Consider the following 17,648-nt stretch of genomic DNA (forward strand, 5'->3'; position numbering starts at 1 on the left):
CGGTCTCAAAATTGCCCTCGAGTGTCCGAAGAGTTCCATCCACTGAAGCAGGGGGAGGGCTGCATTATGTGGAAAGATAATTATGTGGCTATTAATACATTCTTGGCTTCTTTCTCAATTGCCACTCAGTACTTCACATATGTGCATCCAAGAATGTTGTGCTCATTCGGATCAAAACTGCCACTGAAGCCCATAGACACTTTCAAAGAATCAGATTAAGCTTTGACTGAGGATGCAGGAAAAGATAATCATCAAAGTAGAGAGCCCCTCCTCCAGAGTCCAGAGGAAAATAATGTTTGAGATATGCTCTAACTAGTGTAAATTCGTCTTGACGCTATAAATAATGGAATACGCGAGCTTATTCAATTAGGGAAAGAACAGAGATAGTAAATATAGTAACGGTAACAAAGAGACTCAATAGGGAAGGAACCGATTCGACGGAGCGTACAAGTGGTTTAGTTTAGCTCTTCTTGGGGACCGCTATCCTTGTTTTGCACTTGTGAAAGCTAGTCTGAGTTGAAAGCTAGGTGAAGCAGCACCCTGCTTCTTAATCTGCAACCAAGCATGCACTTGGCATTACCAAATAAGACATACTTGAAAACTTATCAGGAAAACATAAGTTAGAGCTTCAAAGAAAAGATTAGACTTTTATTAAAATTTAACATTAATTGAGCAATTCAAGTGGAACAGAAATGAGATACAAAAGACCCAAGTCTCTCTAACTTACAAAATTCCCTACAACATTATTGTCAATTCTATGCCTATAATAGAATCAACAAATAAGAGCCAGTGGGATTAAGGACAGGACCTTGATCAATATCTCCCACCTCTTAAACCCCTCTTTGGTCAGTCTAGCTCTTAGTCTTTACATTGCATTTCAGGGACAGTAGGATAGGAGAAAAGGGTGTAACTTGTACGAGAGAGAGAGAGAGAGAGAGAGAGAGAGAGAGAGTGTGTGGTGGGGTTTTCAGTCTTACACTATACAGTATTCTTCTTTCCCAATTGAGTGTGACTGTAACAACCCCCCACCTCCCTTCCTGTTTTATTTATGTGTTACAAGTATATGTTATAGAAGCAACAATACACTCTAAGCTAGACACTGAAGTTGTCATTCTCGTCATTGTCCTCATCTTCTTCATCTTCATTGTCCATGTCTTGACCCTTTCCCTCCAACTTGATAGACTTGTACCACTTGGAACATATCATATAAAGCACAAAATCAACAGTAGTCAAAACTGCTAAGAGGAAGTAAAACCTGTCTAGATGACCCCTATTAAGGTTCCCAGGGATCCATCCTGGCATATTGTCTTTCTTAGAGATCTTCACAACAATGGACACAAGCAAACTGCTCACATAGTTCCCCAGTGAAATGGAACACATGCAAAGAGCACTCCCAAAGCTCTTCAATCCATCTGGTGTCTGGTCGTTGAAGAACTCCAATTGACCCACATACATAAACACCTCAGAAGCTCCTATGAATGCATATTGAGGTATCTGCCACAAGATGCTCATAGAACTTGAACCTTCACAATTCAGACATTCACCTTGAGCATATTTTAGCCTATAGCACTCCACAATTCCTGCTGAGATCATTGCCATTATTGCTATAATCAATCCAACTCCCATTCTCTGAAGCTCAGTAAGGCCTTTACCACCTGTCTTTCGTAGTTTTCCAACAAAAGGATCGAGAATTCGCCTGTAAATGAAAATGAAAGCTGCCACACTAAGAATGTCAAAGCTAGACATGCTTGCAGGAGGAATACGAAAGCCTGCAAAGGAAGTATTCATAGCTGCTCCCTGTTCTACAAAAAGGGAAGCCATTTGGGTGAAGACCACTGAGTAGATTATGGTGCATAGCCAAATTGGGAGAAGTCTCAATATGCATTTCACTTCTTCTACTTGTGTAACTGTGCAGAGACGCCAAGGGCTGTGAAGACCCTCCTTGTCCTGTAGGGAGATGTCCTTTGAAGTGATATATGCTGCTTTGTCCAAGAACCTGTATACATTGCACAAGAGAGAGGAGTTAGAATTTGCTTTAACTTAATCTGGATCATTTTGGCCAATCTAAACAGTGAAAAACCAAGCACGAATCGTTGGGTTGGTCGGTCGGGTCAAGAATTGTGACAACCAAATCACAGATACTAGGTGCCTTCCAGACATTTCAAAAGGTTCTATGGTGCTTTCCTACAGTCAGTAGAATCCTAGTGATGGCAGGACCACAAAGTGGTGGTCCATCAATTTGGAGATATTCACTAGTGAACAAGTATGGGGATTGCATTAAGTGATTAATCTTGTAAAGATACTATATTTTATTCATTAGATGAGATTGGTGTTGGATATTGCCCTTCTCCTATGAAAGGAACCTATCTGTGGATGTGCTTCATTTTCTCAATAAACACTGAATACCAAATTAGACCTATCTAGAGAAACTCAGGCAAGGAAATGTAAATGAAGTTATAGCTCTTAAACTTACTTGAATCCCTGAGTGTGGAGCATCTTTCTACCTCCCTTGATGGCACAATCCTTTCCGTCCACTTCATATAGATCTTCCTTACCTACTGGCATCTCAACCCTCCATTTCTTGACCGCGGCGACAGCCACTTGGGAAAATCTGGAGAGAGGGTTGCCACTTGGCGTGAAGTGCCTGTACCTTGGGGTCCCAGCTAGAAATAGGACCAATGCTACAAATGCAGAGCCACTAGATACCCAAAACCCTAGTGCCCACATCCCTTCATCTTCAAAATACCCCAAAATGGTATTTGAAAAGAGGGAGCCAAGGTTCAAAGCCAAATAGAAGTAACTAAAGAAGGCCACCTTTGAGTGTGATTCCCTGCTGTCCCCTTCATCAAACTGATCTGACCCAAATGTGGCTATGTTAGGTTGGTACCCTCCATTGCCTAGGGCAACCATGTATATAGATAGGTAAAAGAAGGCTATATAGTATGGTGAGTGAGGCCCACAAGAGGTTTGTCCATCCCCACAGCCACTAGGTTTAACCAAGAAAAGGTATGATGATAGTGATAATAGTACCAGACCCTGTCATAAAAGCACAAAAAGAAGAGTAATTAGGATATAAGACAATGACAAGCTTAGAAAAGCTAATCATCATGCAAAGGATTTCTTATTGGAGGAATGGTTATTTGGATCATAATTCACTGCACCATCAATGTGAGCCAAGACCTAAACCATTCCTTAAGCTATGTATTGGGTGAAGAGACTCTCTCCACTATTGGTGGAGTGAAACTTAGTCCATTCATTAATTGTCAAAAAGAAGAGGGCTGTTAATTAATGAGGGATTACTTACAATCACAAAGATGACCTGAAAAATGGCACAGGTCTTGTATCTTCCCCAGTAGGAGTCACTGAGGAATGCACCGACGAGTGAGAAGATGTAGACGGTTCCAGTCCATTTGCTAACATTATTAGCAGCTTCAGCATTGTCTTGCCCTATGACTCTTGTAAGGAACAAAACCAGGTTCACTCCAACTCCAAAGAATGCAAGTGTGGCCAGCCCTTGATTCACTGTTTCATGCATCATTACCACCAAAAATTAATACCCAACTTTAGATAAGCTTGATTTTTTAAAAAAATAAATTGATGTGCTTAAGTGAGGATTATAGACTTAATTTCTCCTTCTTGAGTGATTTCCTAAGCTAAACATTCTCCTACTAATTATTCTAGTTGAAGGATGGATCTTAAGTTGATCAGGTTTCATCACCTAAAAGGTTTGAAGGACAAACATTCTCTGCTGAGAAGCTGAAATCAAGCCCAAAAAGCTGAACCCAACACCCATGCAGATTTGGCAACAAACCAAAGCCTTATATTAGGGTTATGTTTAAATTAATCAGAATAAAATTTGCATCCAAGTTAAGCATTTCAATAATATAAATATATATATATATATATATATATACAGGATTACCTCTGAGATTCTTTCCTCCACCTCTGTTGGTTTTCATAACAGATTTATCTTGGTGTTACACATTGCAACATAGCCCATATGTAAGGTATAGAGAGTACTAATTATTACAAAATTAATTCCAAATATTCATGTAGTTAATTTAATTAAATACGTGTTTAGCAGTTTAACATGAGTGTCCTGATCTAGCCTGTACAAACTTGATAAACTCTCTTCCATCACCAACAAAAACAAAAAATGACCCAAAATTTTTCATAAATAAAACACTAGAAACTGTTACTAGTTGGGCTTCAAAATCCTTGAAATTAGGGTTTGTGATTTGGGTGCCACTTTGTTTTGATATATTAGGGTACCTCTAGAGAGAGAAAGAGCCCCTTTTATGACTATTGGGGAAGAAGAGAGAGAGAGAGGGGGGGTCTACTATTACTATGTTAATCCTTTTATGTTTTGAACAGATATGATAGAGAAACCCTATTTGTTAACTATTAATTTGATGACCACAGTGTCCTTAACAAAAGTTAATAAGATTTAAGCCTTTAAGATTTTGTTGGTGACCCTTCTCCAGCCTAAAGGGAAGGAGGCCTCACACCCATCCTCCAGAATAGGTTGTTATACGTCTTCCCTTAAACAGTATTTCCCTATCGATTTGATTCATAACAAAAGTGTGCACATGCATGCCTATGGCGGCTTATACCTAAACCAGAATGAACGGTTAGAAATTCATCTTATGGGTTCAACTTTTGGGTGATATGCCTCATTCCAAACCCTTATTCCACATATGGATCATGTGTAACGTTCTTGTCACTTAGCATGGTAATATTAGCTCGATCACCTCTACTACAACTGACATCTATCAGTAAATCCACACCGCCCATTTCCATGTTTAGTGGAAGATGATGCTTTGAAACTACAAAAATGTTGTGGTGGTGGTGGTGATATGAATGGTGATTGGTCTACTAACCCATATCAACTTCCAAAAAAAAAAAAAAATCCCAATAGTAGTTCTAAGGAAAGACACAAATCTTATACATTATACACGTGCTCTCTCTCTCTCTTCCATTTCATGTTTTATAAAGTAGACCAAAACCTCTCACCTGATCTTGTGTGTCGTGAAGCTGGTTATATAATATAGTCAAGCAAAAGAGAGAGAGAGAGAGAGAGAGAGAGAGAGAGAGAGAGAGAGAGAGAGAACACTAAAGCTCTCCACCACTAAAAAGAGATGACCCACACATGCATGAACGAGCTAGGTTACGGATCAGCTCCCCACATGGTAACCGCCCTAAGCCATCTTCCTCGCTCCATCCCCTCACTGACGCCGAATCAGAGGTGTGTCAATGGGGGATGGAGTGTGGGAGAAGGGCTGGGAAGGTACCGATCCAGATTCCGTAAACGAGTCTGAATTTTCTTTCTACGTGATAATCTTTTCACATGAGATCTCATTATTCATGGGGTTTAGTCATGTCAAAAGAAAGTCTGAGCATGGATTAAGAGAAGTTTCTACATCAAAGGTGGGACCCCATATCCACCTAGGTAGCTGATCAGACTATGCATGAACCTCATAAACTAAGCTAGAATTATCATTTTATACATCTAAAGGAAATATGGCTAGAATCCTTGACAAGATTTATGTTGGAAAATAAATAGTTATATAAGATGAGAAGGAAAAAAGGGTTCTAAATAATTATAATAAGGAAGCTTTAACATTTTTCTTATGGCTACCACTTTCCATAGTTTTGGAGATTACCAAGTAACAGAATTCCGGCACCCCATCGTCCACTTCGTTGACGGATTGCCGGGCGACCGCGTAGATCGATGGTACCATCAATGGTGAATTCTTCTTCTTCTTCTTTGATCTTCTTTCCCTCTTTTTCTCCTCCCATTTCCCTTATCTAAGACAAGAAAATTAAGAAAATTAAAAGAACATTAGTTTATGATAATCTTACGTATAATTCCTTTGCATGTATCTTAAAAGGTTAACAGTAATGCATGTGATGATCTTAACTGCATCAGTGAAGAAAAGAAAGATTTAGAAGCATCCCACTGGAAGTGATGATCTTTATATGATAAGGTGAAGAGAGAGAGAGAGAGAGAGAGAGAGAGAGAGAGAGAGAGAGAGAGAGAGAGGACAGCAAATCTCACCTTCTTACAGACTTCAAAGCATGCCATTGTTGGTATTGAGAAGGCACTACCGTAAGATATGTAAGGAGAAGATGAGAGAGGAGGAGGTAGCTAGTGCTGGTTATGGAGAGAAGAACAGAACTAAGTTGGAGAAAGAAGAGCAGTACAGAAGTGTATATATAGAGGGTGAGAATGACAAGTGGACGGTGGAAATTAGACAAGAAAATAGGTGAGACCCAAATGGGCCATTTCATCACTAAAATATTGTTTAGTTTCAAATTTTTGGGAGAGGGGTGAAAGGGATGCGTGGCTCAGTTGTATCCAGAACTAAGGCTAAATGGGTTTACTTTTTAAATATTCACATTGTCTATCACAGGGTTGCTTCGATTTTGACATATCTAAAACAGCTCTAATGGTTTCCTAGTGTTACAAATCTTCTTTCCTTTCCTTTCCTTTCCTTTTAGTAGTGTTACAAGTCTTTTTGACCCACAAGACATACAGACCTTATGTGACAAGCTCAGCAAACTAAACTCCTTGTCTTTCATCTTTTTATTATTTTTATTAATATTTTTTTTCCTTCTTTCCATTTTCTTTTTTTGGGGGTGAGGAGGAAGGGGAGAAGAGATTTGTGTGTATATAGAGTATATATGCATGATTTTCTCTCTTCTTGATGCGGGGGTAAAGCTGTGTATACTGAGACTCTTCCCAGACCTCGCACTAGCCACGAGAGCCTTATGCATTGGGTACACCACTTTTTATGCATGATTCTCTCTATGGTATTCAACAGAAGGATGGTGGAAGCACCATTGTTGCAATCCATATTTGCAACAATGATCTCATCCAAAACTTCAGATAAGAAAGAATTAAAGATGATGCTACTAAAAATAATGAAGTTATCTCTAAGAATAAACGAACTAATTATGATTAGTTTTGAATTAGTCTACTCATATGTTCAATTATGTAGCATACAATTCCATAGTCTTTCCATTATTGGAAATATTTATGATAAGTTGGTGACATTTGGATTAGAGAAGCAGTTACACATTTTAATTATTTGATCATTTTTGTCCCTCAAATTGCTTAGACATAAGATATGATCTCCCATATATTTTCCAAGTAGGTTCTGAAGCTATATTGTCCACAACTTGGTAAACCTATAATGGCCACAAATAATTGAATTATGCAAAATAATTTATGAGTTTCCTAATTGGGGGAAGCTTTGGAAACATTATTCTATGAAATAATGTGAGATTAGGCTTACCAAACCACCACCCCCCCCAAAAAAAGAGAGAGAGAGAAATATATACCTTTTTTATCCCAAAAATTTGCCAATGTTAAAACTACTCAATTTAGAATGTAGACTCAGAATAGCAGTTAAGTGAACTAAAAAGAGTAATATTGGAGTGGGAGACCTGATATGACAACTGTCCCAAAGTTGATTCCCTAAACAATAAAAGGTAATGCATGATAGGACTATTACTGTATCAGTTCCTAAAACTCAGGACCAGCCCAGGGCTACCTAAGCATTTTCATTTGGTAGTCTAAAAGGAAAGCAGTTTCCAGATTTTTTGGGAGCTAGTTAGGAACCCTGAATTAGTTTTCAAATATAGATGATGTTAGGGACAGACAAAGATATATATCAGAATATAACAAGGTATAGTTTTTAAACATGGACTGTCTTGACTGGTCAGATCATCATTTCATCAACAACCCATTATCCCTAGTGGACTGGTTTCACTTGAGGATGGATCTGAATAAAATAAAAGAACCTGCATGGTTTTAGCCATCTGAAATGAATGAATCAATTTCATTTTGTTTTCCTATGTGTATATTAGCCCATAAGATCTTTAACTAAAAATGGAACCATCTAATGTCATCATCAGTATCTTATTAAACAATGGATTTATTTTATGAAAGTCCAAAACTTAAGATTACCTGACCTAATTTCTTTTTATTTTTTAATGGACAAGCATAAAGGAATCATGACATGAGATTTGTTTGTGACTTAAATAAGCATCACCTCATGTGTTCAAATGCTATGGGATTCTTAAATTTACTGATTTTTCGTTGCGTATGGCAACCAAACGGGGCCTTATAAGTTGCCTTAAATCTAGGTTTAGTGTCTTTTGCTTCCATTAAACTTTATTAGATAGGCCCTAATTATATATTGATCTTGCTTCTTGGGAAAAAACTGTAAAGAGACATCCTATACAGCTTTACCTATTCACACAGTGGGACAACTTATATCCATTGAAGGCCAACACCACAACTGGTCCAAGCCTTTAGCTCAATTGGACAGCCTGTAATCACAACCTTAGGGTTAGGGTCATGGTCATGGTCATGGTCATGGTATAAAACAAGAATAAAGAAAAGAGAGGTCAACATCAGAGCCATTGGATTGGGGGGCATTGGTGCTATCACCATTACTTGGTGGTAGGGATAAAAGTCAGATATGAATCAGCATGCCTGTGATTATCTATAATGACAGTTCACTGGAATTTAGTGTTCTCATCCTGCATTAGGGGCAATTTTTCAACTTTCTCTTGTGAATGGCTAGCTAAGTTACCTATAAAGAACAAAGTTTGAATATATATTAGGTGAGACTTGAAACCAAAATTTAAGTTGGTATCAAAGTGAGACAATGAAAAGCAAATGCACTTATCCAATTCATGACTGGCTTATCAATAGCAGCCTATGCACTCAAGTTGGTTTCTCAACCCACTGTGTATCTCCATGTGAATATAAGTAGTAAAGGAGATCTTTCATTATTTCCACCTTCTTACTTTTGAACATATTTTAATAGGTCAAAATGTCATGCCGACGTGTCAGATCCCACTTGTCGCCATATGTCAGATACCGATGACAGATCGAAAAAGGTCTTAGGTCTCCTACATCATGATATGATACGTCATATAAAATTGATTGATAGACAATGACATATTATTGTTGTCTATGTTGACAAGCACAACTTTTCATTTCAATTGGTCACTCTTTGTATTAGTGCCCTAACTTTGTATAGTAACTAGTACTGTCAGTGTTAGATGCACCCCCCTCCCTCTTCTAACTTAGATTGTGCTATGTATCTTCTACTTCATCTTAAGCAGACTTCAATGATCAATTTCAGTTTTCTTGTTTTACTCTGTGGGTATAGGAAGAGCCTAAGAAGCTACAAAGAAGGGTTTAGTACTATCACCTCTTGTATGTGTTTTTTCACACACATCATCTTTGTCCTCATGATCAAGAAGTAAATTTTGCAGTTTAGATATATATCATTAATACAATCAAAGGCTTATGTGCTTCATCATAGTTTAGTGCTTCAATATCCACTATCAATGTTTGTGTTATCTGCTAATGGTGGATTGATTTAAAATAATAATGATAAATGACATAAACCTAATATTGATAATAATGATAAATGATAATGGTGGATAGCTTCATCATAGATTAGTGCTTCAGTCTCCACTATCAATGTTGATGAAAAGTTGAATATTATGACATATAAACCACTACAAACAGAAAGGGCCTACAGTACCAGATTTTCCTATAATCAAAATTCTATTCTTTCAACTAATTGGAACCACAAGTTTGAAGAAGGGTTCAGATTTTGGGTGAATTTAAACCATATTTAGTTGGGTCCTCCTCTAAAGTTCTTTGTGTAACCATATTCATCCAAGTGTGTTCAAATATGCAGAGACTGATAGCGAAATAAGGCACTGAATGCGCGTGCTTATCGATGATAAGAAAATCATTTAGAAACAGTTTGAACCATATAAAGGATTCATCATTATTTTTATTTTCTTTTAATAATATGTAAGTATAAGAATATATATATATATATATATATATAATGATCTTGAGATTTGTTTTATTGGATCCATTAGCTTTGTCCATTTCACTAAATTACAAGCCTCTACTGTTTCTCTTTCACCTATATTGATTGTTACTATGAACAATGCTAGCTATCCAGTTTAACATATATTGGCTGCTCTTCAATCTGTGATTCAATATTTTTAGTTCCTCTTAAGTGTTGGCTTTTTTGTAGAAATAGAACTCTAAAACGATACAGAAAACAATGGAAATTGCAAAAAAAACTATCTTACAATGCACATGAAAATTTACGTGGTTTGAAAAGTGAGCTGAGATCCTGCTTCACTATCAATGGAGAAAAGGGTTACTGTCACTAATCTTCACACTTCTCTTAAATTAATTATTTACAGAGAAAGAAAACCCATATAACCCTAAAAAAGACTGCTTAACGGCCCTTTCAAATCAGTCCGCTTATTTATTTTCTTGAGAAAAAAAAAATATATTCACTTATGCAAGTGACAAAATACATGACATCGTACTCCAAACAACTTTCATTCCAGCTCACCGAACCTTCCAGTAAAAAATGCAAAAGAAGAGAGACATAGGTTGAGTAATCTATATGAAAAGATACAATGTTCCAAGTAAGTGGAGGTTTAAAGACAATTCTACCAAGTAGCTTAAATATTTTTAGTTCTGCACTGCAACCTTTAGGTTTTGGCTTTCATCCCAATTTACTAAACCCACCAATAGTAAAAGAAAAGAAGAAAAGAAAGACCAAGTGGTATGGAGCTTTTTTATCCAATTCTACCAAAGTGTGCTTTCCTGAACCACTTTTAGTTAAAGCTAATATCCTTACCAAAACAAACAGTTAAAGGCAAATATAATATGTAATTAATTCTGCAAAATGTGTGAAGCTGTCAAAGTCAATTACTAGTCTCTTTCCTATGTAATTTCCAATAAAAATGGAATAAATTAAATTCATAAAGTGACAGACAAACATGCAATTCTAAGTGATTCATTCAGATTAAGCACTTTCTGTAGCATAGTGATCAGTTCCTCTTGCAAAACAATGGTGCTTTAGTTTTGTTCCAATATTATATATAATTATCCAATTGGCAGATGAAATACAATGTAACTTTTAATAACATGTAATCATGGCAGTTCAAGAAAAGGGAAAGAGAAGCCCTATACGCTTAAAATTCTTCCAACTTGATTCATAGGATCTTTAACAGATTTCAAAAGCCTCTCAACTTCTTATCAAAGAATTGAATATCCTGCATGTTTTAGATGTGAAAATTGAAAAAATTAAGTTAGATCACTTATAATGTTTCTACCATCTATCTATGGACCCATATTCCTAAATAAAAAAATCAATTCAATCCCCATTGTTCTATTCTATTCATCCAAATTTTTTTTTTTTTTAACTAAAATAACCTTACCTATCCAGCTCTTTGAGAAAAAAAATCATGACATGCAATTAATTCCTTATTCCTGCAACTACAAGCATAAATAAGGGTGATTGGGTGAGTCCTCTAATGAAATAGAAATGTTTTCGATCCCTTAATTTAGTATCTCTTGGGATTGGTTTATTTTTAGTTAGGTGATTTTGCCCTGCAAATGGATTCACCATAGGAGGGGGAAACTGCCTATTCGATTGGTGTTTTTAGCTAAGAGAGAGCCATTTTTCCTTGTATCATTCTTTTTCTTTATTTATTTATTTATTTTTAATTCAAATAAACTTTTAATTAAAAAAGAAAAAAAAGGTGGTTCTTCAATACATCTATCAACAAGAAATTAAATTACCAAAAAAGAAGCAAGAGAATCCCATCCCCTCCCTCCCAACTCTGAATCTCTCTCCTTCCAGACACAATTTACATTTAAGAATTTTTATTTTATTTTTTCGGTGGGGAGGGGGTAGTTAAACATCTAAGAAGAATCACTATAGCAGCAAAGTTATTTCAACAAGACAAGATAAAAAGTATTGGCACAATATCTAGAAAAGTAGTCACACCAAATGGACATTTTCTGATGATTTATTAAATTCTAAGAACATTCTGAAGAAAGTTCCTGGGAAAAACTCCAAAGGAAACCAAACTAGTGGAGTAGAATTAGGTATGTGGGTTAGCTTCTAAATCTGATCCTTGTCCATAAAATTGCTTTGGAGGAGGAAACTTTTTATCCCTTTAAAATTCTTGCCTCCATTTGGAAATGGCTTTCTCAATTAATGAAGTGTTGGATACTTTACTTGTTACATTTTTTTCTTCCTCTACTCCTTTCACTCTCAGTGGAATCAAACCTCACATCTGAATAAGATTAGTTTCCCCATCGTAAGCAAATATGTGCATAAAAGAGAAGATACCCATGTGACAAATCTTAGAAATTAGATTTATATATATACACATTCATAAAGTTTTTTGTGGCACTAAAAAAAATTGGGACATAATTCTTCTAAATATCTGAATGGAATCAAGCTTCAAATCTAAACTAGATTAGTTTTCATATCTTTATTGAATTTAATTTATGGGGAAAAGAACGTTTCCTGGTCACATAGCCTCTACATCTAGACACAGATGTTGGCGAAATAACATCCCAGGCCACCATATGAAACCTAAAACATTCATCCTCTATTGATGCCCATATGCACCCATCATTGATGTAACCCCGTGCTAACTATAAGAAATAGTCCGGAAAATAGGTATAAGACTTTGACAAATATGTAATAAAATATTATTAAATAAAGAAGGAGAGTATCACTTACTGGTTCAAGTAGAGTTACAAAATTGTTGACAAAAGTCCTCTAACTATAGTACAGTTGAGTAGTATATATATACTCTCCTTAAGGTATTTGAATACCCCGTATATATATATACAACAGGGTTGACCGTATGTCCTCACCCCCAAGATAAAACAACTCTCAAATTACTTAAGGTGCACTCTATAAGCAATTCCACAGGTGTGTCCGAAGATAATACTTAGGAATTCAAAGAAAACCGATGATAAAATGAAAATAGAGAACAAAAGCACTTGCAGTAAAATAGTGAACTTAAAATACTCCCACGGTGCAACAATACATATTTCGTACAGTATCCAAATATAGTAGTATATATTTGATGTAACTTATAACCAGAATCAGAATTCTGTATATATCGAATGTAGCCCTCTGTATACGAATGGGTATACTTGTACAAGTATCATACGTATACAAGTGTGACTCTATGCATGGGACAATGTGTCCATATACTGATACGTATGTACAAGTGAATGTGCAAACATGTATGTCATTGGTAGTTGGGTTCATACAGGTGCATATAACAAAGGTGTCCCTTAAGACAAATGTTTAAGGATGTGAAAGTTCCAACATGTAAAAAGTAGGTTCTTAGAACCCAACCCAACCTTAGGCTCGGAACGACATCGATAGGGGGTGGGTATTATGAATTTCACAAGGGTAGACAAACTATAGAATATGCTTTTGTGTCTCACTCTCTATCACAAACACACGCACACACACATTAGAGCTTCTTAGTGGTTTGACCAATTTTAACCATTCCTTTTTGACATATTAAGGGCCCTGAGCCTCATGACCAGTTTCAACGGTTTATTTTTTGATACATTAAAGTGAAACATCAGGGCCCCCTAAGATTCATGACATAACTTAGGACACAACAGTTAGGGTTGTTAAGAAAGACACAGGAATGTTTGGAGGCCTCTTCTATGTCATGGATTTGACTCTAGAATAGCCTTATTTAGTTCCCACTAGGGAAATTTCCTCCTGAAATGATTGACTTGTAGAAGATTAGACTTTGGTGGATTCATAAATTACAAGTATCGCTTAGATGGACGGTTGGGGATCATTTCCACCCATTTTAGGGTAGTATCCTTCACTGTCCCAAGGGATAAGATTAAGACCTCCATATATGGGCTCGGATTGGACATAAGATTTGGTATCCCTATCTGGCCCAATATTTGGAACGGGTTAAAGCCCGACCCGAAAATATTTACAAAGGGGCCCATTGATATTTGGAACTGGACCAATATTAATCTCTCTTAGCATGGTATCTACTACTGGATTGGCTTCCATTTCTCCTCACTTTGATGATGGCGAAGGGCAGCCGCCGGCAGCCGATGGCCGGCAGTTTGTATTTTGAAGCTCGTATTACTTGAGTCTTAATCCCTCCCATGTTTGAAAATATGTTTCAATGTTTAGTATCAAACATCTAATAATGTAGATAGTGGAAGGGTCTGATCTTGGATTTGACAATTTAATTTCATTGTCAACATTAGTATATGCTATGAATGTGGATGAAATTTACCCCCAAAAGAATCTGGATGAAATTTTATGGGCTGGTTTGAGTGGGTCCTGATGTAAGATGGCCAGGTCAATTCAGGCTCACATTGACTGACCCACTATTGGGCTTGATTGCAGGTTGGGCACTAAGAACCGAATCTAATTAACCAACCAAATTAAGTTAACCCAAGTTAGCAAATCCATTAGAGACTTGATACATACCAATGAAAGAAGAGAGGGAAGCTGTTGAAGATAGGTTAGCAAGATTTTAAAACTAATATTACGGCTCAGATCTGACACCATTGATCCTGAGCCGGGTCAGCTGGTCCAGCTTAATGCCAGCTGATTTCCGGGGAGTTATGTTGGTGGTATTGGCCAGTATTAGATGTATCAGAGGATTAGCCTGATTCAATACCAATACTTGAAACAATGTTGGTTGAAGATGGGAGGGCTGAAATCAAATTAGGGCAAGATCAGCAAACAACCAGAACAAAGCCTGATCTGGATGAGCAATTAGGAATCTGGGCCAGTACCAGCCCAACTTGGCCCAATAACTAGGCCATGTGTGTGGGCATGTGATGGATCACTGGGCTTGTATTTGCCCAGCCGCACGAGCTCCTTTTCTGTGTGATGTTACAAAATTAATGAACTCCAACCTCATTGGGTTCAGATTTGGTGGAGCATCCACTGTCCTTCAAATAACCCAATATATAGCCAACTCCATTAAAGAACTCAATCAACCAATCAAGCTAGGTTTTTCTACCTAATTAAGGTTGATATTCTTCAATCCATTAAGATCAATTCAGTTTTCCCAAACTGTAAATTTTCTGAATGGATCAGAACACCAAAAGTGTTGAGTTTACTACTTAAAGATCATCATCATTGGCTGAGAAGGGTGACGACATTTTTTAGCAGTGGATAACAATGAGAGGGGTGAATCATTGTATAAAAATTATTTTAACGACCCATTGTATTTTGCAGCTGGTTGTTGACACTAGCAATATCAAACACGCAGTTGTGTGCACATCCACCTCGTTACCACTATGTGGCTATGTATATTAGGTTGTGCATGCACACCCATCCTGTAACTCACACACAAGCTCTCCAAATATCCGTATAAGCACAATCATAGCACAAAATATACGCAGTTTGAAAAGTTCCCTATATCCATAGAGTAATGCCCTAGTTGAGCTTCATATGCTTCTCAAGACCCTTCTGCTTTAGTCAGCTACAACTGACAAGGAGCTATAACTCCTAGTTTACCCAGCATACAACCAAGAGTGTGCTACAACGCCAAAATATGATAGCTACAATTATTGGGGAGCTACAACTTCCATGTTCAGTGCGCGTTAAAACCCTAGATACAATATCAATGTGCTTATAATTTGCCCTGCAATTTTGCATAGGTTAGTCTACATATTTCAACAAATACAACGTAGGTCTAGCATACATGTATTGGATACAAGACTAAATGAAAACTACCTACAGGTAGAAAGCCTTACAAGTATACTGGGATTCTTGGTATCTGGAGAAGACTTGAGTCTTTAACTCAACATCAATGCCTACTGGAATACCCCTTCGATGGAGAACTTGAATCTTTAAGTGACTATGTGTAATTAGGACCTTCTTTTCTTTCTCCTTTTCTTGCAAAATCGTCTTGGTATGTCTTCAATGATTGATACAGTGATTACACAATGATAGATTTTTATGTGTCAATATCCTTCTCCTTAAACTAAAAGTAATTTTTTTTTCCCTTTTTCTCTTAGAATCCACTTTGGTATGTCTTCAATGATTGATACCATGATGGCACAATGATTGATTTATTATATCTATTTAAATTTAAAAAAAAAAAGTTTTAATTGAACCATAGGGTTTTGTGTGTAATCCAGATATGATTGGTATAGGCCTTCCCAGGTTCCGTCTTCTCAAAACATTGATGCGGAATGCCATACAAAATTTTCCATTGCGGACAAGTTCGGTAGTAACTTTCTAACAAAGGGAGGGTTAGTGAGGTACAGATGGTTCGACAATTAAACGGGTCTTCAGTGTATTATGGTTTCATTCATATATTTATTCATGAGTGGATAATTCCAGCACGTCCCATGTGGAACGGCTAACTATGAAATGAAAAATTCTATTCATATTAAAAAGAGGAAATTACACTCCCTTCCCTTGAACTATGGCCTGATATCAAGTTCCCCCCACGTACTTTTATATATACCAACACCCTCCCCTATAGTTTGAAGATGCTTTCAATCGTCCCATAAGTGACTCGCGGTGTTAAACTTGACTGTAAAAAGATCAGTTTACCCTTTTGGCCTCTACCTATATTTCCTTCTCTTTCATCATCACCATCCCATTTCTCTGAAACCATGGATATCAGCCACCAGTCTTCTTCCTCCGTTAACCTTGACATAGATGAATCAGAAGTTTGCCATGGCCAACATCGTCACCACTGATACGGCCAAATTGATTACCCAGTAGGGTAAGGACACGTGGTATATAAGGAAAGGACACGTGTCGCTCACCTGATAGAGGCTGCAAGGAGTTTGACCGCTTCAACCGCGTGAAGAGAATATTCCCCAATAAGGGGATAAGACGTATCCGAGTAGGACTCGAATAGGAAAGGAGGCGGACCTGAAGAGGACTCCTCCAAGGAAAAGAGAAACCCTAAACCCTAAGGACTATAAGAGAGGGCCTGAGTGGAGGAAAAAAGGTAAGCAGAAAAACCCACACCATTACCCTTGTGAAAAACTGTGCGGCCGATCTCTAACTTGGGTGTCGGAGGACTAACCCCGGATAAACATCCGGGCCTCTGCCTTCTGTATTTGTGCAGGATCAGCTCATACGGATTTTCGGCAGCAACAATTTGACGCCGTCTGTGGGAACGACAGTAATGGTGGGGAGAACCTACAATCGTAGGAACACTAGAGCAGCGTTGAATATAAACATGGAGGAGGAGGAACCTTCAGGAGGGCTCCCTCCCTCGATGGAAATCGGAGGAGACAGGGGAAATGATGATCGGGAAGGTTTTACGAGGGACCAGCTTTCGGCAGGATATTCGGTGCGCGGAGATAGTAATCCTCCACCCCCTCCTGGAGTGCAGGAATATGTGACAAGGGAGCAGTTCGAAGCCCTCCAGGAGAAATATGATCGAATGGATGAGGCAATGAAGGAGGTCTCCAAAGCTGTCTCTCAGAAGATCGGCGGAGCAACGCGAGGCCCCCATATCTGGCCCAAGAGAGCTCGAGACGAGGACAGAAGCAGTACAGAATCAATAAGGTTCGGTCATAATCCTCGAAATTGAGTGATGAGGGAAAGTCCCACAGCCAGGGGAAGGACGAGGCGTGCCGTCAGGGCCAGACATGGGGAACCACGCCAAGGAGACGAACAGAGACATGAGGACTCGGGGTTGAAGCAGATGATCCTGGACCTGAAAGATGAGATCAGGAAGGTGGCAGAAAACCAGACGGGAGCTCGTGAGCCAGACCTCACTAATGACACGGCTCTAGCTGATGA

General features: G+C 37.8%; 1 protein-coding gene across 1 annotated transcript; it reads right to left on the reverse strand.

Annotated features, from left to right (window-relative positions):
* Positions 1–620: 620 nt before the first annotated feature.
* LOC122081566 (protein NRT1/ PTR FAMILY 7.3-like) lies at positions 621–6,199 on the reverse strand. Its single transcript, XM_042648746.1, has 5 exons — positions 6,059–6,199; positions 5,664–5,808; positions 3,305–3,522; positions 2,474–3,036; positions 621–1,996 (listed from the first exon to the last, which is right to left on the reverse strand). The coding sequence occupies exons 1-5, from the start codon at positions 6,083–6,085 to the stop codon at positions 1,093–1,095; spliced, it is 1,857 nt and encodes a 618-aa protein (XP_042504680.1). The 5' UTR covers positions 6,086–6,199; the 3' UTR covers positions 621–1,092.
* Positions 6,200–17,648: the final 11,449 nt, after the last annotated feature.

Source organism: Macadamia integrifolia, chromosome 6 (genome assembly GCF_013358625.1).
Source record: "Macadamia integrifolia cultivar HAES 741 chromosome 6, SCU_Mint_v3, whole genome shotgun sequence".
Classification (NCBI taxonomy): domain Eukaryota; kingdom Viridiplantae; phylum Streptophyta; class Magnoliopsida; order Proteales; family Proteaceae; genus Macadamia; species Macadamia integrifolia.

Coding starts and splice junctions, on each gene's coding strand:
- LOC122081566 (XM_042648746.1), bottom strand. CDS start 6,085: ATGGCATGCTTTGAAGTCTGTAAGAAG. Junction 3,523..5,663: donor TGCCGGAATTCTGTTACTTG/GTAATCTCCAAA, acceptor TGCATGAAACAG/TGAATCAAGGGCTGGCCACA. Junction 3,037..3,304: donor TTCAGGTCATCTTTGTGATT/GTAAGTAATCCC, acceptor CTTTTATGACAG/GGTCTGGTACTATTATCACT.